Consider the following 21620-nt stretch of genomic DNA (forward strand, 5'->3'; position numbering starts at 1 on the left):
ATATAGCTAAGGAATTAACAAGGATCAAAATGGATGGATGAAGAGTGTACAGAACTACCTTTTTTAACTTAGTAAATGATGGAATAACTATCCAACAGATGTACTGCAATCACAATGAAAAATAACAAAATATGTACAGATGGTTATGGCTGTGATGGGGAGCCAGGCAAAGGCTTGAATACTGTGTGAATGACTATGTGGCCAACTGCATTGGGCATGTTGTTGGTAGTTCTACATTTTATTTTATTTATTTATTTTTTTTTATCCTACCTCACCCCATTTCAAGGTGTGAAAGAGGGGTCAAGATGATGATGATGATGATGATAATTATATGCAAACTTTTCACAGGCTTGAGACACTCAAAGCTTTGTTTTTTCCATAGATATGTATCAGAAGAGAAAAGAAACCTCAGGTACACTCTCATCCCTTAATCTCCTGTAAGAAAACCACAGCTGGCTTTCACTGCAAGTACTGGATTCCTGTCTTGCCTATTCCTTAGTAAATGCCTGCACAACAACCTCAAGGACACTGTACTGATTTAATAAAGTGAAAATAGTCAATTACCTCCATTTCTTTGTCCTTTGACATACTTTCACCAAGATCTAATAATTCCACCTATTACTATGCTGACAGACAGATGCAAAACATACCCTAATCTCTGTTAACTTCTGGTACCAGAGGTAACACCAGGTCTTCCAGCTGCTCATTAGCATGTTTTCACTGGCTTTTAGCCTATTATGAAATCCTTATGGTCATTTTAAGGTGAATGGCAACATTCACTTTAACCCGTTGATTGTGCAATTACCTTTTTTATCCCACTCCATGGTGTGTAGAAAAAAAAAAAAAAAAAAAAAGTTTTTGTTTATTATAAACTTAAAGATAAACATCCAGGGGATCATCTGGTGAAAAGAAAAAATCTTGCCCTCTCCGTCTTTGGGTAGCGCCACACTCAAGTTTGCTTAGGGGTGTAGTGGGGGGGGGGAAAAAGTGAATTATAAACTTGACTATAAACATCCAGGGCATCATCTGGAAAAAAAAAAAAAAAAAAAAAAAAAAAAAAATCTCCGTCTTTGTGTAGTGCCATGCCTAAGTTTGCGTAGGGGTGGAGTAGTTAGCAGTGATGCACAGCCACTGCAAGGTCACCACAGCCTGAGCTGTTACTCGCAACGTGATGCTTCCCAGCCTGAGCTGTAGCTCGCAATCTACAGGTTTAGGTGAATGGCAACATTCAAGTGAATGAACATTATGATTACCTTGCAATGAGGACTAGTTTCACCTTTGATCAAACCCCAAACTGGACTGGTAATCCCAACATATAATGGAACCACAACGATTTGGGGGCAATGTTCTATGATAGGAAATTACATTGCTAATCACAGACAGCATGAGCTGCCTTTTCATTCATATAACTTTTCTAGTCATTAAAGGTCCATTCTGGGTTAAGCTTGTTTGGAACTCATAAGCATATAAAATTCATGACTATTAAAAGTACATTAAACAAATAGGGTACCTAAATAATAATCAGGTCTTACATCACTTGAAAAATAAAATATTACATTAAAAAAATTACTACACCATATCCAAGGGGTGGTTGGGGTTTATTGCTAACGTACTGCCACTCAGGGATGAGTGAGGCTGGTCACTTTCATCTCAAATGTCAGATCCAACTTGCCTAGCCCCAGGCTCCTACACTCCTCATGGAGCAACACAGGATTAGATGATGATGATGATGATGATTTCTTCAAGCTGTATCTAAGGAATATGTATATCTGTATCTGTACCCATGTCTCATGGGGGAATCAGTTATAATGACAAGACTCTGCCAAAGATATCTGGAAGGAATGGAGTTAGTGTGCTATGGGATAAGTGATGCTACACAAATATTAATGTCATGATTGATGCATTTAGTAGATATGTGCACTGGAATGTATGGAAAGATACTGCGGTAATGGCTATTATAAGCTCTGAGCAATCTTGCATAGCTGAATATCAGTACTTTCCGTCTGCTAGAATTTGTGATTATTTTCATGTTAGCTTACAGAAGACAGGTAGTGTAATATAAATAATTCATGTTCAGTACTGCAGAATGGGTTGACCTTATAATACCACTCCAACAATCACAATTATAATACTGTACAAATATTTTCAATAATTCTTTTATGCATTGTACATACAGCATGCAGGTAGTTATTAAAATTGACTATGAAAACAGAATTTCCCTCTGAGCCCATTTTATAGAAACATATAATATTCAGCCAATGTCAAATCACACATGAACTAAAACTCATATTTCTACTGGACAGATTCTCAGGAAGTTGGCATCAAAAAATATAACATGGATGGATATATCATCTCTGAAGTACCGACGAACTTCTGGGGGAAGTGTAAGAGAGTGTGAGAGGCGAGAATGATCTAACCCAGCATCTGATCCTCCCAAAGCATGCCTTATAAGATGGGTGGAAGCATTGGTATCAACAGGCTTGAGGGCTAATCCCTTCTGTCGCTGCTCCAACAACTGGGCAATTTCTCTCAATGTGATAGCCTGTCGGGGAAAGCGAACAGGTTGAAGGGTTTGGCGGCCAGACATATACTCTCCAACCAGTGTCACTGCGTCTAGACCACTCATACACTCCCACAGACCATCTGAAGCCATGAGGAGGAAGCGATCATGGGGACCTAGGCGATGATAGGTCACCTCAGGTCTGGAAGTCAGGTAAGGGGGAGTCAAGCAGTGAGGGATCAAACTGTTCTGCCCAGCATACTTCTTGACGATCTTTACTTGGTTTTCAAGGTCCCATTTGAATCGAAAGTCACCAAATGCTCTAAAGGGCATGAGTAATCCCAGTAACCTCTGATCTCTCACCACATATTCAGCCTCTGAGGGTGGGTGCTCAGATAATACTCTGTCTACCTCTGCAGAATTCTCCCACGAGTGATCAGAGGTAAGGCGTAAGGCCTGCCATGTACCACCACCATCTTGCCGCTGTGAGCCTAAAACTGCTCCACAGTCCCCTGCATTAGCAAGGTGAAGATGGGGTCCATCAACATGGGCCACACATGCTACGGAGCCAGACAATGCCACTCGCAGCAAAGGCTCTAGTACAGCACAGTGCTGGTTTTCTATTACCTCCCTTCCTAAATCATTATCAAGCTGAATAAAGGCCTCTATCATTACCTCCTCCATGCTGAAGTCTTCTGTCACCTCTGTAAGAAGTCTGGTACAATATCGTAACAAAGATTTGTCATAAATTGTCTGCAGCTCAGACACAAACTGCGAGGGGTCATTGTAGACATGGGTGAGGGGGGCAGGACAGGTAGTATGCCACTCTGACACCAGACGCCGCAGCTCTGTGCGTGGTAAAAGAGCTGCTGCAATGTAATCAAACAGTCGTTTGGCCACCACTTGGCTACATTCAGATCCCCCATGGCCATCAAACACACCAAAGAGGTAACCTGGAAACAGAAAGATCTTAATTCATTACATTAATTATACAAAAGTTAACTGTGACTACTGTCGCAACAGGAGGAATGACTCCTACTGTAAGTATGGTTACAACAGCTGAAACTGGAGTCAATGCACCTAAACACTTGTATAACCTTCCTGCCTTCAACATGTTCCTAAATTTACCATGTTCCTCATATATGTATTATTACAACTGTACCACCTTCATCAACATTAACCTGAGACATTCTACAACAAAAAGATCTCTCATCTTTCCCACTATGACATACCAGTTAACCCTCTGAGGAGTAGAGATATCCCAAAGCTGAATAACATAATCTGGATTTAGTCTCAGTAAAATACTGTAGTAATAATTATAGTGATACTATTGACTGGGTTACTCAAGATACAGTAGGTTTACTCCTTGGAAAAGGATATTTCTCTATCCATCCATTATCCAATCCTATGTTGCTCCATGAGGAGCATAGGAGCCCAGGGCTAGGCAAGTTGGTCCTGACATTTAAGATGAGAGTGACCAGCCTCACTCATCCCTGAGTGGCATTATGTGAGCAATAAACCCCAACCAACCCTTGGATATAAACCTTCACTGGCTCAATCCAATTGGAGCACTGTACACTGTAATTACCAACTTTATTTTATTTTTATTTTTTTTTATGTGTTCGACTCTGGGCATAGGCTTCACAGCCTGCTATCAAGGCCCAGCAGTCCTCCTACATACCATACACCTCTACATGTCACCACTTCGGCGCTAACACCCACCGTCCATATTGAATATATGCTAAGGCTGTCTCATACAGGACTGGTGTATTGGTATTAGCGGGGGTATTTTTACGACATGTCGGAGGGTCTTCTGGTAGATCAGTAAAGCCTGATTTAATGAAATTCAAATCCTTAAACTGTTCCCTGCCCCAGCGGGGATTTGAACCTGAGTCCGTTAGAACGGCAGGCCACCTCTCTACCGATTGAGCCACGCCTAACTAAACCACCAGGCACCAAAATTTGGTTATATGGTTACCACCCAGCAAAGTAAATGGTTTCCAGGTGTACAGGAAACCATTTGGCTTGTCACTCAGTGTAGAGTCACCCGTAGACAGAAGGACAAGGAAGGAATGAAGGAAAGAAAGACAGAAGAGGACGGACGGAAAGAAGGATGAAGGAGAGGAAAGGGCAGACACCCGAGAGCTGCACTGCATCAAGTGAGTGGATGGTGAGTGCCCCCACCTACCACACTAAGCCAATTTCATTTCCTATCTTGATTTCTGTCTCTTCCTTTCTTTCACCCCATCTCTAGATATTTATATTTTGTTGGTTGCTACCAAGTGGTTCACTGGGATCTTAGCAGGAAAAATTAAACATATCAATATTGCCTGGAGTAAAATGGCACTAAAGGGTAAAGTACACCAATATACAAAAATATACGGTAATTGTACAGTACAGTTACACTGTACTGATCTCTCTGGTTTAAGACAGCAAACACTTACCTGTAGTATGTAGGCAGCGTGCTGCAGCAAGTCTGTCCTCTATTGGGGAATTTGATGCCAGCTGGTTGGAATCCACAGAGTCAATGGAGTAAGAGGCTGCTGGGGCAATCTGGCCAGGGCTCCAGTCTTGGTCACCACACCCACTTACTTGGATTACACCCTCATTCTGTCGAAGGATCTGGGAGACCTGAGGAATATTCTTTACTTAAGTAACATTAGCAATCAAATGTATGAGTAAATGTGAAGAAAGCTAGCACTGCTCTATCCTCACACTACATGCCAAATTCCTCTACATTTACATCCTCAGTGCTGGCACATTTTTACTTTCACAAATTATCAGAACTGGTGAAAAGGGCACAGACTCTGTGAATGAGTCTGATGATGGAAGGAAGTATGGATGTCCATGAACATTCTTGAACATGCCACAGTAAATGAATGTGTGAGATCGTAAGGTACAATAATTTCCCAAGAGTTATGGAGCTACAGTGTTAACCTAGGGTAGTGTGTGAAGATGAAGGAAGGGTAGTGGTGAACAGTGGGGATATTAAAGATGCATGGAGAAAACACTACAACTGGTTGTTGAATGAGGAATTTGACTGGGACAGGGAAGGTATGAAGCCTGCAGATCCAGTGTTTGGCCTTTGGTCATTGATTGATGCTGCTATTGTGAGTGGGGCAACAGGCAGGATCCAGGAGCAGAAGGCAACAGACGTGTCTGGGTTGACTGCTGAAATGTTGAAAGCTTCAGGAGATAAAGGAGTGAGGTTAGTCACTGACCTCATAAATACGATTATATGTGAGTGTGTTGTTCCAGATAAGTGCCGGCTGAAGAATCACACTCTCATGACCATGAAATAGGATACAAAAACCCACATTGGCAGACAAAAAAAGATGTATTCCAAACAGTTTCGGCGACAGCTGTCGGCCTCTTCAGTGGATCAACAGACTCTTGGTCTGTAGATCCACTGAAGAGGGCGACAGCTGTCGCCGAAACTGTTTGGAATACATCTTTTTTCATCTGCCAATGTGGGTTTTTGTATCCAGATGAGTGATTGAAGAGTATAAATGTAAATGTGTACAAGGGGAAGGGTGATACCCTGAAAAGAGGAAATTATAGAGGCATAAAGCTTTTACACCAGATAATGAAGGTAACGGAGAGAGTTCTAGAAGGTATGATTAGAGAAAGAGTGAAAACTGATGAGATGCAGTTTGGGTATATGCCAGGCAAAGCGACCACTGATGCCATATTCACTGTTTGATAGCTTCAGGAAAAATATATAGAAAAGAAAAGGGAACTGTACTTTGTTTTTGTTGATTTGCAAATGGCCTCTGACAGAGACCCCAGAGAGGTGGTGAAGTGGGAAATGTGAAAGCTTGGCACTGACAAGTGGCTGGTTAGGGTGGTTATGGCCATATAGCCTATGTAGGTGCTCGCACCCAGGTAAGAGTGAATGGAGATATGAGTGATGAGTTTTCCGTGAATGTTGATGTGCACCAGGGGTCACTTTTGAGCCCCTTCTTGTTTATTGTGGTACCTGGTACCTGAAGCCCTCTCACACAACTTCAGAAATGGATTCCCATGGGAGATGTTGTATGCTGATGATTTGGTGCTGACTGCAGAGAATGAAGGGGAATGGAGAAGATTTATGAAGTGGAGAGATGATATGGGGCACAAAGGATTCAGAGTAAATGCAGATAAAACAAAAGTGATGGTATCTAGGACTGGTGGCAGTACTGTCAAAGAGGAGGAAGAGAGGCCATGTGCAATTTGCCAAAAGGGTGTGGGAAGCAATTCCATCTTGGGCAGTGTCTGTAATAAGTGGGTGCATAAGAGATGTAGTGGTATCACAGGCAAACTGTAAGATAATGCTGATTTCATGCGTGCGGTGAGTCGGGGAGAGCAGGTAGAGACTGTCATGCAGGAAAGGACTGAACTTGCTGGTAAGTCTCTTGAGTGTAAGAAAGAGTTTTGTTACTTGGGAGACATGTTATGTGCTGGAGGTGGGGCTGGAGTGAGGAGTGGTTGAAAGAAGTTCAGGGAGCTGTTGCCTCTCCTGCAACTGAGAGGGCTCGCCCTCTGTGCTAAGGGACCTTTGTATGCAGCATGTGTTAGGAGTGTGATGCTGTATGGTAGTGAGACCTGGGCAGTAAAGGAAGAGGATATTTACAGGCTCAAACGTACAGAAACAACAATGATTAGGTGGATGTGCTGTGCGTCACTGAGTGCAAAGCCTGGGGGGACTGGGTTTATGATGGAATAGTTGAGGGGTAGGATAAGACTGGAGTGTATTGGTGTTGTGTTGAGGTGAGGCAGACTGAGATGGTTTGGGCATGTGGAGAGGATGGGGGATGACAACTGGGTGCAGAAAGTAAGAAGTGTTAATGTTAGGGGTAGGGTTGTGAAAGGCAGACTGAATAAGACCTGGGAAGAGGTCACTGAATGTGGCCTCAGGGATAAGGGACTGAATAAGGAAGCTGCCAGAGATCGAGCTGCATGGAAAGCCACAATAAGGTGAACAAGGCTGACACATGCAGGCTTTTTGGATCCTTCAAAAACGAACAAACGAGTGTGTATGATGGATCCACAAATGACAGACAAATGAAACCCATTATACAGGAACCAATCTCTTGCCTATTTACAGCCTGACCCCAACTTCCACTCCTGTAGGGCCAACCCTGTTTACAGATATGTTTTCTTAAGACACCTTACTATTCAGATGTAAAACAAGACAAGACAGTCACATTTAAGAGACTTAAAAAAAAAAAAAAAAAAAAAAAATACTGGCTTGAAGTGATCCCCATTCTAATGAATGTAAGTGAAGCTTGGACCCTGTTGCTTGGAAATAAGTCCAGAGTTAGAGCACTGGTAATGTATTATCTGAAAGAAGCATATGGAGTTCTGTGGAGAAAAAGAAGAAGTACTGTGGTGTTACTATGGATTTGCTGCAAAGCATTCGGAACGACACCCTGAGATAGTCTGACCATATGGAGAGAATGGAGAATAAGAGGCTGACTAAGCAAGTGCATGTGAGTGAGGAGGAGGGGTTGACTAATGATGGGATGGAAGGATGGGATTGTTGCTGAGGAACCCTGGTCTGTCTGGCTGAGCAGACCCATCAACTGTAGGCAAGCAACAACTCTTGCAGCACCATCACATGCAGTGAATTGATGTTCTCTTGTGGCAGACAGTGCCTCACTTGCAAGGCACAGGGAAAGAGTGTGGAAGTTTGGTTCCCAGACAGACCCAGTTAATGGATACATATATGAGAGGGATTCAAGTTGGAGAGAAATCAGCCTGATGGTGGAGGACAGGGTGACATGGAGGTAATTCATTTGTGTCCACTCCTACAATTAAGGCATCTGGCTTCAGACAGAATATACAAAAATTCATTAAATAGTCCTAGATTAAATTCCAAACAGCATTTATACCATACATTAGTTCAAGAATACATCTAACAAAGTACATAGCCTATGTGATTCAATGTGTGGGATTATGGTTGACCTGGGAAAAAAAAATGAACTCACAAAATGATAAACAAAAATGAATATCTAGGCCAAAAACCACCTATAACCTGAGTTTCTATGGATACTAAATTATACACTGAAAGGTATGGAATATATTTACACTTAACCAGGGCATACTTGACTTTACCTAAGGATACTTAAACCCTGATTAGGTCAGGTTAGATTAGTACATTCCTCAGCAGGCTTTAGTATGACTCAATCAGAATACATAAAAAAAGCCCACCCAAAAAGAAATATGAAATCAATCAAAGTAATGAACATTGATCCAAAAAAATAATCATTATAAAATCAGAAACAGAAAATTACTGGGATTAACTGCAGAAAAGAATTCCTTTGAAAAATCTTTCTGGTAATGCCCATAAAAAAATCTTGGAAAGCTCTCTCTCACACATGTTGAAAAGTTCATGACACGGACTTTTGCAATTCATTAATGACACTCAACATTGTCTCCTCGGGTGGCAGTTCTGAGTATTGTGGTCTTCGACAGGAAAGTGTATATTATACCGTACTCCTCAGGGTGACAGATGTTCAATCCCAGACTAAAACAGAGCACACATACATGGTAATTCATAATAAACTACTCCTTCAATCCAAGAATACCATTTTCATATTATTCCTGACAACCTCATATGACTGGTTCATCTTAGGGGAGACCAATGAAGCTTGAAGGATTACTGTACATATAGTCTTCATTAATGCCTTTAGTGCTGTGATTCTCTCTAAGTTGAACTGATTCATCTTGAAAGGGCAAAAATAAAAATGGCTGCAGTTGCTCAACACCAGTCATGCTTAGTTCAGTAAACCTATCGAATGCAGGTAAACAATTGCCCCTATGGGATCACCCAATAGGTTCCACACAGCAGTGATGTTGTGTCTGCATATTAATGTGGTATGTGTTATGCAATGCTTCATAAAGTAGGTTATGTTGTGTGGGGCTATTCTAGAAGAGGGTTATGTCATCTACTGTATGCTTTCACCCAACCCAAATCTAAACTCGTAAGTGAGGAAGGCTGGGTGATGTCTTAATCTAAGACCAGTGACATGAAGTCAGTTAGCTCTATTTAAAGATATCTCTGATGAATGTCAGGAAGGATGACTTGTAATATAGGGTAGTGTTCAGAGTGAGGTATTGTAATGCACTGAATATGCAATAGGTATGTTGCTGTTTCTTCACTGCTGGTGCTGAAGTGTCTGGGTGTGTAAGTACTTTAGTGCTGTGTGGTAATTGCTCTGTCTAGTTGTGTTATGTGGCTTTGCATGTAATGACACAGGTGCTGTGCTACTACAGGCAGCAGCACACCCACATGACAAGATATTCTCTGACAGGGAGAACAAAGTGAGCCGTGGGATTGGTATTGGTGCAGCCGGGTAAACTCGTTTCGTTTCGTTTCATTTTTAAAGACTCCAACATGCTTGCATGCATCAGCCTCGGTCACCTAATGGCGGCTTTCCACAATGCACGATCCATCGCAGCCTCCCAGTTCAGTCCCTTAACCCTGAGTTCACACTTAATGACCTCATCCCATGTCTTTCTCGGTCTACCCCTCATAACCCCACCCCAAATATTAACACTTCTCACCTTCCTCACCCAATTATCATCCTCCATCCTCTCCACATGTCCAAACCATCTCAATCTACCCCTCCTCATCACAATACCAATACACTCCAGTCCCATCCTACTTCTCAACTCTTTCATCGTAAACCCAGCCCCCCCGGACCTTGCACACAGGGACGCACTACACATCCACCTAATCATTGTCATTTCTGTACGTCTGAGCTGGCGAATATCCTCCTCCTTTACTGCCCAGGTCTCACTACCATACAGCATTACACTCCTAACACATGCTGCATACAAAGACCCCTTAGCACGTAGGGAGAGCCCTCTCAAAGAATTATTCTGTTTGGTCTGCAATGTTGTTATGCATGTTAGGATGGGGACCCATGCTAGGTAGGCTTAGGACACCATTGATATACTGTAATGTACTGAGTAGGTTTTTTTTTTTTTTTTTTTTTTTTTTTTTTTTTTTTTAACTGCCCTAAGTGCATTGAATCTGGGGGTACAGAACCTCATGATGTCCTGTATGTGGTCACTGAAAGTGAATCCAGTGTTGTATGTCACTCCAAGATCTTAGTGGAGAGGGTGTATGGCATAGGTACACTGTCAAGTGTACCTGTACTCCTGGTTGCTGCTATTGATGAATGAAATGGTGCATCTAGCTGGAGTGAATGTTAGTCTGTTGTCCTTGACTCATTCTTGAAATGTGTTGAGGTAGTCTTGCTGCAGCATGCAGGCTGTGTCTGTGATGTGGTGTAAGATTGTTATGGTAGTGTCATCAGCACATGAGGCAATGTCTGTAAGCAGCTGGAGTATAGGAATGTCGCGCATGTACAGGCTGAGAAGTGTGCGGAACCCTATGGAACTCTGTTAGGGAAGTTATTTGTTCATGATAATTTGCTCTGGAGTGTAATAAATGCCTGTCTACCATACCAGAAGTAACTAGAAAGCCAGCATTGCTTTATTCTTCAAGATGAGTAGTAAGTATTGGTGATTACCGGTAATCTACATCAGAGGATGGCGTCATAAGCCTTATTTATGTCTACTGTTGTACAAACTGTGCATTGTTAGGGTTGCACTGAGTTGGTGCCATCAGATTGTGTTGTGAGAGGTTGGTTAGTATGGTCTTTATAGTGTGGTGCTCTAAAGCTGTGTTGTGAGAACACAGGGAGGTCATGGGGTGTGACTCTGATATGAATTAGGCATTTAGTTACCTTGGATGGTATACTAAGTATTGTTATGAGTCTGCACAAAGAATAGTGTGTTGGATTCTTGTTTGGTTGAAGAAGAGACATGACTGTTCCAGGCTTCCACATGTTGGGAATACTGCAATGTGTGTATGAATAACTGCTAATGCATGGGGGGGGGGGGGCTTGGATGCTGTGTCATCTTAAATGTTTTAAGTGTTAGTTGCTGATGCCATCTGGCCCTGTGCTTGTTGAGTTCTTTGTGTTTTTGACATGGTTAAGTTGTGGTCATGTGGAAAGGACTGCCTATGCAGAAATGTCTTTTCCACACTCAGTACACGTTGGTATAAGGTGTCTTATGTTTGCATTATGGTTCATGAGTATGCCTGCTTGTTATTTGTAAGAATGGATGTGCTAGGTGTTGGTGGTGATGGTAGCATGGGCCTTGAGGAGGCTTGTTTGTGATTGTCTTACTGTTAAGTGTTTCGTAGTCATGAGAGGTCTGTGGAGTGGCTGGGTGTCACTAAAAATGCTTTCCAATCTCCTGTTTTCTTAGTTCTGTACTATATTTTTTTTCATTAATTTTGTTGTTTAATTGATGGAGCCTTGTAATGATGTCTTGTGTGTGTAGAAGAGGAAAGTAGCATTTGAGTCATGTTCTTTTAAGAGGCCAGTAATCTCTGGTGCAAAGTTTGGGTTGTAGTGTCTTCCAATGCCTCATGGAATTTGAGTCTGTCTGCATTTAGTATGATCTTGCTGAATTTTGCAATGTGCCTGTCAGTGTTGGTGATGGGCAAGCTGTTTACTGTGTTGAAGTGTTGTGTTTCTTCAGTGAGTTTAGTCCAGTCTGCTTTTTTGTAGTATGTGTAAGTAATGAGTAACCGCTGTTGTTTTGAGCGTATAACTGTGGTGATGATGATATATGGTAGTCCAAGGAGAGTCTGGGTTCTGTCCGCTGGGTGGTGGTGAGTGACAGTGTGGGCAATCAAAATGTGATGTCTGGGGAAGAAGGGAAGTGGAGTGCTTGGTGTGGGATTTAGGTGTATTATTAGGTGACACTGAGAATATACTACCGTACAGAAAAGTCTCTTCCACCATTCAAGGAATCCAAAACCCTGACATCTTTCTAACAGTCTGCAACACACTGACCCCAAAATAATAATATAAACTTTAATACACAAAGCACCTGCTGGTAAATTATACAGTCGTTAAATGGATTAAAACATATGGGATTTACATTCTCACTATAGCTGGCTGGTAGAAAGAATTTTTGTAAATGTTGGTGAGCTGTGATGCAATATCACTGGACTGAAGGGTTAAACCTTTCCCAAAGTCTACAAAGTCAACACATTTCCTCACTCATGAAGTGCTATGTAGAAGTAACAGATGATATGTGGTGGTGACCTTCATCCACTCACTTGACATACAGCTGCCATGTTACATCATCTTTATAACTTTTTTTTTTTTCAATTTCTCTCATCTTTCCTGCCACTTTTATTACCATTCTTTCTTCAGGTGACACTACCCTGCATGACAAGCCTAATGGTTTTCTGTAACAAAGGAAAGCATTTATATTGCTGGGTGGTAACCTTATAACCAAATAACGGGGTGTAAAGTGGGGCCTACTATGGTCCCCCTGTTAACTGTGTGGAAAGACACGTATAGCGTCCATCCAAAACCAAACCTCCATACTCCTCCCTACGTCACACCCTGCCATGGCGGGGTGTAGCCTTTCCCAAGAGAACATTGGTTCACTGGACAAGACAGCTCTGCAGGGGCAAATGCTTGCCTGCAGTTGATGGGTCTGCTTGGTCAAACAGACCGGGGTGCTCAACAACAACCACGAAGTATTAGCTTTATTCTGATGACTGTTGCATGCTATTTATTCTAAAAGCATTGCAAAAATATACGGAATCTCTATGGATACTGATTCAATACTTGTATCTTCTCTTTAATAGTCCAGCCTCAAAGGAGAACCAGGAATGGTGGTTTAGGTCAAGTCCCCTGAGCAACATACTGTAACCCAGCTGCCAAGCTTTGAGGAGGGGGATGCTATGATTAAACCTTTGCATTGCTGCATCTATTCTAGTTTTTTCTTGCTGCTTCCAGGAGCTTTTATTCAACCTAAGAAAGCCCTCCTATACTAAGCGATTTAAGAAGGCTGTTATCTAGCTTCATCAGCTTGAAAATTCTCTCCTAAGCTGCAAAAAAGCTTGTGAAAATAGCAAGACTTAACCACTGAAAGTCAAAACCATATTCAAGGGAGAGGACCGATACCAAAGTTTGATCCAAAGCAGGGTACAGTACTTTGGCAATTAGGTTAGGCACTTTTATGCTTAGCTTTCATAACATCCACTTTTTTTACCATAAGAAAAATGAGAATCTCATTAACATCATAAAAGGTATAAATTTAGAGATATTCGGCTACATTTTAACAACCAGGGCACAGCAATTTAAACAGTCTTCTTGCAATCTCATGATCACGAGGAAAATAATTGTAGTGTGATATGCAACATACCGGTAGTTGTTTGCTTATTTTATTCTCCAAAAAGTGAAGGTATAAACACAATAAAAGCAAAGGTAGGCTACCTGTAATACAGGTACAGTACTATACTTGGTTTTTACATATGTCTGAGGTTAATTTTAAAAATTCCATTGTACTCTATCTGTTGTAATCTATGAAACAGAAAATAATTTGTGAAAGATCCAGCCCAATGGCAAAATATTAATGTCTTTTTAATTCACTCCTTTGATAACCTGGCTGTATTTGGTAACGACAAAAAGCATTTTAAGTCCCCTATTTTGATAAACTGTCCATATTTCACAGATAAGAACACAATACAAGGTTAGTATTAGTGGAGTGTCAGCTCTTCTTGACTTTCACACCATGTTTTAACTCATCTTTGGAACATACTAAATTGCATTCATAGAGGTATTACAGGATTTTTTTACACCAAGTTCTAACTTTCCTCTGGAACACAGTAAACTGCATTCTATCAGGAATGAGAAAATGACGGTTTAGGACCAACAATGATAATTTAACTAACCTCTTGCGGTGACAGTTTAGGCCGAGAAAATTTCTGGAAGAGAACTCTAGAAGAACTGAACGACCTGACACTGGTAATGTTGTATAAGTTGCCAAAAGACTGTCCTCTCCCCACCTCTGACCTGTCCTCACTGGCACCCCTAAATACAACCTGACTTTCTAGTCGACGGGATATTGATTTCACATTCTGGCAAAATATGGAGAAGACTTTGGCCATAACGCAGCTACAGTTATTATGTGATGTGCTTTATGTGGTGTCTGAACTACTTTAACGAGTTGATCTTGTTCACCATGCAGCTTTGCCTCGACCTTGTTTACAATTGGCAGCAGACGAAATTCATGCAGGCCTACCAACTGCACCACACAGCATGGGTTTCACCTTTCTGACTTTTGTACATTTTTCTGTGAACGATGATTTTTTTGTATTACTTATTGTCCCTACTGTTTTTTATACAGTCTCTTTCCTCTTGCAAGTCTCACTGTTTTATTTTATTTTTTAATTTCTTTCTGTGTGTACTGGAGAATTTACTGAAACGGGTCATACTTAACCAAACTGACTCTAACCTACCAAAGTAATTAACAACTTTATGTTTCATCCTAAACTTGGACGATTTTGGGACTCGTCACCACGCAAGAGAAAAAGTGATTCCAACAAGACAAAACGGCAAATTAATCGGGAAAAACAGCAAGAGGAAACAATCGTTTTATTAAAAAGGAAACATTGTCTCTTTCGACTCTGACTTAATGGGGTGGTGAGAGGTCGATTAATTCTATCTATCTATTGCCAGACGCCATAATCCCTTAAGGGGTGGCCACTTGACTTTGAGTTATTTGTTTTACGGGGAGGGGCACTAACGTGACTAACCCTCCACTCCACCAACCCATTTGCTGACACATAGAGATGTCACTCAATGTAAAGCCACCTGTAAAGGAAAAAAATGTAAAGCCATCTGTAAAGGGAAAAAAAAAAGCAATAAGAAGTAACAGGAAAGATGTGAGAAATAGGAAGAGAGGAGGGCAGGCACAGTAAAAGAATGATACAGGCTAAGGAGGAAGTAGGCAGCACTACATCGAGTGAATGATGGTCGCCACCACCTACCGATTAATTGATTGATTGAAATATTTATTGTTGCAGAGGTATACAGACAACTTATGCAACAAAAGAAGATGATGGGTCTTGCCACACACCTTCCTCAGCAAATAGCCTACAGTTATTTCCAGTCAGCTGGGGGTGGTTAATACGTCATACAGATATAGACCTTTCCCAGTGACGTCACAGAAATCATGTGGATTTGTTTACGAGTCCATATTGGACAGCAAACTCTTCGCAGTAATGGCTGTCCAGACAGGGCTGTCAGAGATAAAACTGTCAGATATATGCAGAAATCTGAATCAACGCCACCAAGATCTGTAGAGGAACAAGATAAATTGTTTGGGGCAAGATCCTTACACCATATCTGGGGAGATATTCACCAGTTTCAAGGATTGGGGACCGAAACCAGATCTCTGATACAGCGATCTCTATGACTATTTGGTAAACACTCCATCAAAGTTCACCGGGGCATCCTTCAAGGTAAACAGACGTGTCATATTGTATAAGTGCAATGTAGATAGCTGGAATTAACATATGTTACTAGTAAATCGTCTTAGTAATCGGCCAAGGGGGGAGGGATTGAATAGCTTACACTGACTGGGAATCGAGTAGTTGATGATTGGAATTGGTTTCCAGTGATGTACCCTAGTTGCTGCCCCCTGTTTAGAAGGTTTCAAGCATAGACTAGACATGCGTAGGAGAGGTATGGGTTGCATACAACATTTGTCATTCTTGAATTCACACTCCTGTGAGAGCTGCCTACCATGGGCTATTGTAGGCAGGGTAAATTAGTCACACTCTTGTGGGAGCTGTCTAGCATGGGCTTATTGGCCTACTGCAGTTATCCTCTCTTCATAATCTTCAGGTTAGGTCCTAAATCAGGTTAGGTTAGGTTCGTTGGGTTAGCTTGGTTTGGAATTAAAAAAAAAAAAAAAAAAAAATTTTCGGCAGAAATGAATATCAGATTCAAATTAATCACATTGTAAAACAACAAAAATGAAAATTGTAAGCTTCAAGATGAGTTGGGTGTAATTCTGGAAATTTACCCCCAAATTTACTTATTTTGGACATTTCAGTAATTATAGGCCTAGATACATACACAGCCTATATACTGTATGTTTCAAGTAGTTTTACTGCCAGACGCCATGTATCCCAAACGGGGTGGCCAAGGGCTTAGAGTTAATTGTTTTACAGGGAGGGGCACTAATCCTCCACCAACCCCACTTGACAAGTAGGGATGCCAACAGCATCTAGTGTTCCCAGGCGGTCACCCATCCAAGTACTAACCAGACCCAACGTTGCTTAACTTCGCTGGTCGGACGGGAAGCGGTGTACTCAACGTGGTATGGCCGTTGGCATAAAATGCGTAATTGAGAGTATATGCTAAAACTATCAGAATTACTCTTGGAGTTAACTTTTACTTTACAACTGAAACGTGACATTGGCATACGTTTAAATTAAGGTCATTTATTTCATGCTAATGAGTACCACAACATAAAACTAAAAGACTTCAGCAATATAGTTTTCATGATATTACCTTTTATATTAACAAAAAAATCTTAGTTGCTACATACCTGGTAATAAACAAATTTAGGGGGCTGTTGATAAAGTACATTATTTATCCTCTTATTTGTAATTAAAGTATTTTTGTACTAAGTGAAAAATGCATATTTAATTGGAGCATGTATTGACAGTTTTGCTTTCTGTGGAGCAACATTTATTTTTAAATAAAATAGAAAATTATGAATAGTAGTACTAATAATTATGCTTCAGTTGTAATTGAAAAATTGTTTAGCACAGGCTCATAGTGGTATATTGCACCATTATTAAAATCATCGGCCATGACACAAATATCAGTTTCAAATGAATCACACTGAAAAACGAAAAAAAAATATAAGCTTTCACCTAACCTCCTTGTAAGTAGATGTAGCCGAGGAGTGTAATTATATAGAGAAGGTTATCTGGTTGTATCATCGATGAGAGAGGCACTAGGGGAGAGTAGGCTAATGGTGGGGCGTTGTAGATGTCAGTGTAGGCCTTCTCCGTTCCGTTATCCTCTTCGTATTTTAAGTGGGATGATGAAATTGGCAGATTTGGGTCGATGGAGTTTACTGTGAGACAGTTTTAAGAATAAATGCTAAGAACTTGGCGTGACCCGTGTAGCGTTAGTGTACTGTAGTTGTCTCTTCCTGGAGAACTCAGACATAACTACCTGTTATACATATTGTTACCTGTAGCTATATAGTTACATACTGTAGTTACATATTGTGTTATATTATGCCTACATCCTTACCTAAACTAACCTAACTTTAAGTATGACCTAACCTGTAATTTAATTGGTTTTACTTACGCATCTAACATTCCTGATCATCATTACTGTGTCCGATTTGGTTTAGGTGAAACTCTAGAAAAATAACAAAACGGCCTGTTACATGGCCCCTCCCCCTCTTTTCCTACGCATACACATGGCCGTGTGGGTCTTGTGCTCTGTGACATTAACATAATTAGGATATCCCGTGACACCTACAACTGCTAAGAATGGTAAATATGCCCGTATTTACTCACAGATCATCGGCTCACATGATAGGAAATGCTTGCTACGGAGGCGGGAGTAGGCCGTCGGCTGCCAGTTCTCCCTCTTCGCGGCAGCTATCCACTTCTGTCGCCTTTCCTCATAGGTTGGAAACTGGTAGAAGTGTACCCCACTTCCAGTTTTCTGCCTTGTCATACAGTCGAAGGCACACCAGTGAAATTCCATTGTGGATTCTGCAATTCTGTCTCTCAAGACGTCCGACAATTTGCCATCCAGTGTGGCGCCGTAAACAAAAGTCACATGACTCGTGACGTCACGTGGAAAAGCTCTTACTGTACAAGTTGGTAAGGATGGGCGTGGGTTCAAAATTTCTCCAAGCAGAGCAACAGTGACAAAAACATGGGCATGCACCGCTTTCATGTTCTGTACCTGATATATCACTAGCCATAACATACCTTTAAAAAATTCGTACTGAAGCTCTTGAGAATATGACCGTATGTCCCAGTTACTACTAAGATAAAGTGAAGGGAGACATTTGGATAAAAAAATAAATAAATAAATAAATAATAAGGGAGACATTTGGAAAAAAAAAAAAATGTCAGAGATGGAGGTGATCCACTCCTAGTCGCTCTTAAGATTTTTGGGGAACGTGATGCCCTTTTAATATGAAAATTTTTGAACTAATATACAAGTTTTAGTGATCTTTTTGTTTGCCTATGCATAGTTTTCCTGGCTGCTGGTCAGAAGGAACTAGTTTAATACAGGATATACAAGTGTTAACACAGAATTAATTTTCTTAAACGAGATTTTTCCCTAAATACAGTAAGGTCGTCTGGAGATCTCAAGATTATACTATGACAAAAAAAAAAAAAAAAAGGTAATTGTCATGATGCCGAAACAGTAAACGGAGATTGTTTAAACTCTTCACTTCACAGGTCTTCCATAAGCTGAAGAACACTGGTAATAGAATAATAGCAAGGATAAATTGAAAAAGGCGTCATCTTACAAAAGGGGTTACAGAGACAAATGAAAGAAATGCTTTGGGAACCGAATGCTAATCGCCCGCCAGAATATGCTGTTGGCCAAGTCCAATATTTTGGCCATATCTCTATACCCTGAAGGTTTCATGTTGATAGCTCAAGCCGTTCATGAGATATAATGGTGCTAAAGGTGGGCGATAAAAACTAGTTGACCTTTGGCAGCCATTTTGGTGACCTTGACCTTGACCCCGAGTGCCTATTTTCGAACTCGGCCAAGATTTTGGTCATATCTTGATACCCTGAAGGTTCCATGTTGACTGCTTAAGCCGTTCATGAGATATAATGGGAACACACACACACACACACACACACACACACACACACACACACACACACACACACACACAGAGGCAGGCAAAAACGTTACCGCTCCGCCTTCTAAAGGCGGGCGATAATAATTCAGAAGTGGAGAGGATGATTCAGTGGTTAAATAGAGGATACAAGGGTAAAACAGGATATTTGGGTAAAACAGGATATATGGGTAAAACAGGATATATGGGTAAAACAGGATACAGGGATAAAACAGGATACATGGGTAAAACAAGATTCATGGGTAAACAGGATACAGGGATAAAACAGGATGTAGGGGTAAACAGGATGCAGGGGAAAAACAGGATGCAGGGGAAAAACAGGATACAGGGGAAAAACAGGATACAGGAGTGAAACAGGATGTTTTGTAGCCCCAGGCTCATCTAGACGTAAAAAAGGTTCAGGGTGAAACAATACTGTATACAGGGTGATATGAGGGCGCCCATCATCCACCTTCGTATTTGGACCCTTTAGTGGGAGAGAGGGTCATGATGATGATGATGATCATAGTAGACCCATTGGTACTATTTTCCAGGTGCAGTAATAAGAGATTAAAAAAATGGGAGTCTCCTATGCGACAGCACCACCTGTATGTAGTCCATCAAAATCTGGACTCCTTCACAGAAGTCAGTGTCATTTGAAAACGTTACAAGTGTTCATCTCCTTTCCGACCTCGAGTTGACTGTCCTGTGGTCGGGAACACCTCAACAACAACAACAAAAACAGCCGGGTCGGGCTTCTAGTTTTTCCCGCCTTTCACTGTCGCCTCTACTACTTGATTTAATGCACGGTGAGGGGGGGGGGATAAGTAATATATTATTCGCCCCTTACTGATAAGGAAAAACAATGAATATAACATCTTTGTGGCTACAGTCGGTTGTCATAAGTGGGATGTGGCGATATACATAGGCTACATCATTTGTTTGCAAAGGCCCGCCGTCTTCAACGAAGTATTGAATCGTGATGAGTTGGCTAAGAAAAGTTGATTCGAAATTTATTAATGTTATCACATCTTGTGAGGTCGGCCGTGTGTACATGCGATTGGCATAAGATGTCACCAAGGAACAGGTGCTGGAGTATACAAATTGGTCTGTGATGTCTGCAGAAGTGGTAACAAAGACAGATAGCATGGCAGGTCTCTTAATCCGTCACGTGATACAGTCAGGCGTATTGGTGTACCCTGCTACCTCTGTAGCCCACATAACCACCACGCTGTAACTTGCTTAATATGCTGATTGGACCGTCTGGTATCCATAATACGAGTATACGTATTCACTAATATATGTACATCCTGACAGACTGGATCTAACAGTACTCATTCTGTTTAGCAACTATCACACTTATTCTGTAGTGGTCTAGTCTATATATGTATATATAAAAAAAAAAGCCGCTTTGTTTGTATGTTTTTCCTTCAGTCACTCCCAAACTAAGGGCCAGAGACCCCCAAACCCATTCCTATTCTGAATCAGGGTGACCCAAGGATGGTTTAAGGGGGTCAAAATTCAGATCTGGGTCATTTGAGGTCACTGGTAGAGTGTTCGCCTTTTTGACCCGGGAAACGCCGGGTACCCCTGCAGCCCAATTTCTGGCATGGAGACTCACATGACCTCCACCTCGGATATAGGCTATGTGAGGTTGACCTCCGAGGTCATTTGAGGTCACCGGTCGGAGGTCATTGAAGGTCATCGGTAACATTCTATTTCAGCGAAAGCTGAAATAGAAAGTTCCTGGACCTCTTATAATCCCTCTTCAAAAGCATAAGAGGTGCATGGTCTTTCTGGAGTAGAAACAAAGACAACTAGAACAAATAGGATTAGAGTGATAGCCTTTTTGGCCTGGGCAACGCCGGGTTCCCCTGCTAGTATAATATAAACCTCACCTTCCCCACCAAATTTTAAGTGTAACCGAAGAGGTCTTGTTACTAATATATTTTAGGTGCCAGTGATGTAGTAATTTTATATAAGAAGTGAATTGCTCCTGGAAGCTGTATACTCAAGCTCATCACTTATGCGACCAACAAGAAGGCACAGCATACTGTATTATAATCATAAAACTGTTATTATAATTTCTGCATGTCTATACTCCCGTATTACTTAAGAGCAATCATATCAGTCTAATGGAAACTATGATTTATTATTATTATTATTATTATTATTATTATTATTATTATTATTATTATTTTTAGCTAGGCAAATCGGGGGAATGATAAGGAATAATTTGTAATAGTGGCAGAGCCCATCAGCTACTCACTTTATGTGCAACTTTCAGGTGACTCTACACTTTTTCTGTAATCCAGGAAAGCATATTTTAATACGTCAAATTGTAACCATAAAGTATACCAGATGGACGTGTGGTGGCCTAGTGGATCTAGGCGCTCCAACCAGATGG

At 41.2% G+C, this 21620-nt stretch overlaps 1 protein-coding gene and 1 non-coding gene across 2 annotated transcripts; both read right to left on the reverse strand.

Moving 5' to 3' along the window:
* Nucleotides 1-2284: 2284 nt before the first annotated feature.
* On the reverse strand, nucleotides 2285-14512 carry Pdp (pyruvate dehydrogenase [acetyl-transferring]-phosphatase 1-like protein, mitochondrial). Its single transcript, XM_080272401.1, has 3 exons — nucleotides 14259-14512; nucleotides 4945-5131; nucleotides 2285-3453 (listed from the first exon to the last, which is right to left on the reverse strand). The coding sequence occupies exons 1-3, from the start codon at nucleotides 14472-14474 to the stop codon at nucleotides 2285-2287; spliced, it is 1572 nt and encodes a 523-aa protein (XP_080128527.1). The 5' UTR covers nucleotides 14475-14512.
* Nucleotides 14513-16588: 2076 nt separating this feature from the next.
* On the reverse strand, nucleotides 16589-16707 carry LOC145399907 (5S ribosomal RNA). Its single transcript, XR_013897354.1, has one exon. It is a non-coding gene; the product is annotated as a 5S ribosomal RNA (ribosomal RNA).
* Nucleotides 16708-21620: the final 4913 nt, after the last annotated feature.

Source organism: Coenobita brevimanus, chromosome 50 (genome assembly GCF_032717465.1).
Source record: "Coenobita brevimanus isolate Jiangsu-jjx chromosome 50, ASM3271746v2, whole genome shotgun sequence".
NCBI lineage: Eukaryota > Metazoa > Arthropoda > Malacostraca > Decapoda > Coenobitidae > Coenobita > Coenobita brevimanus.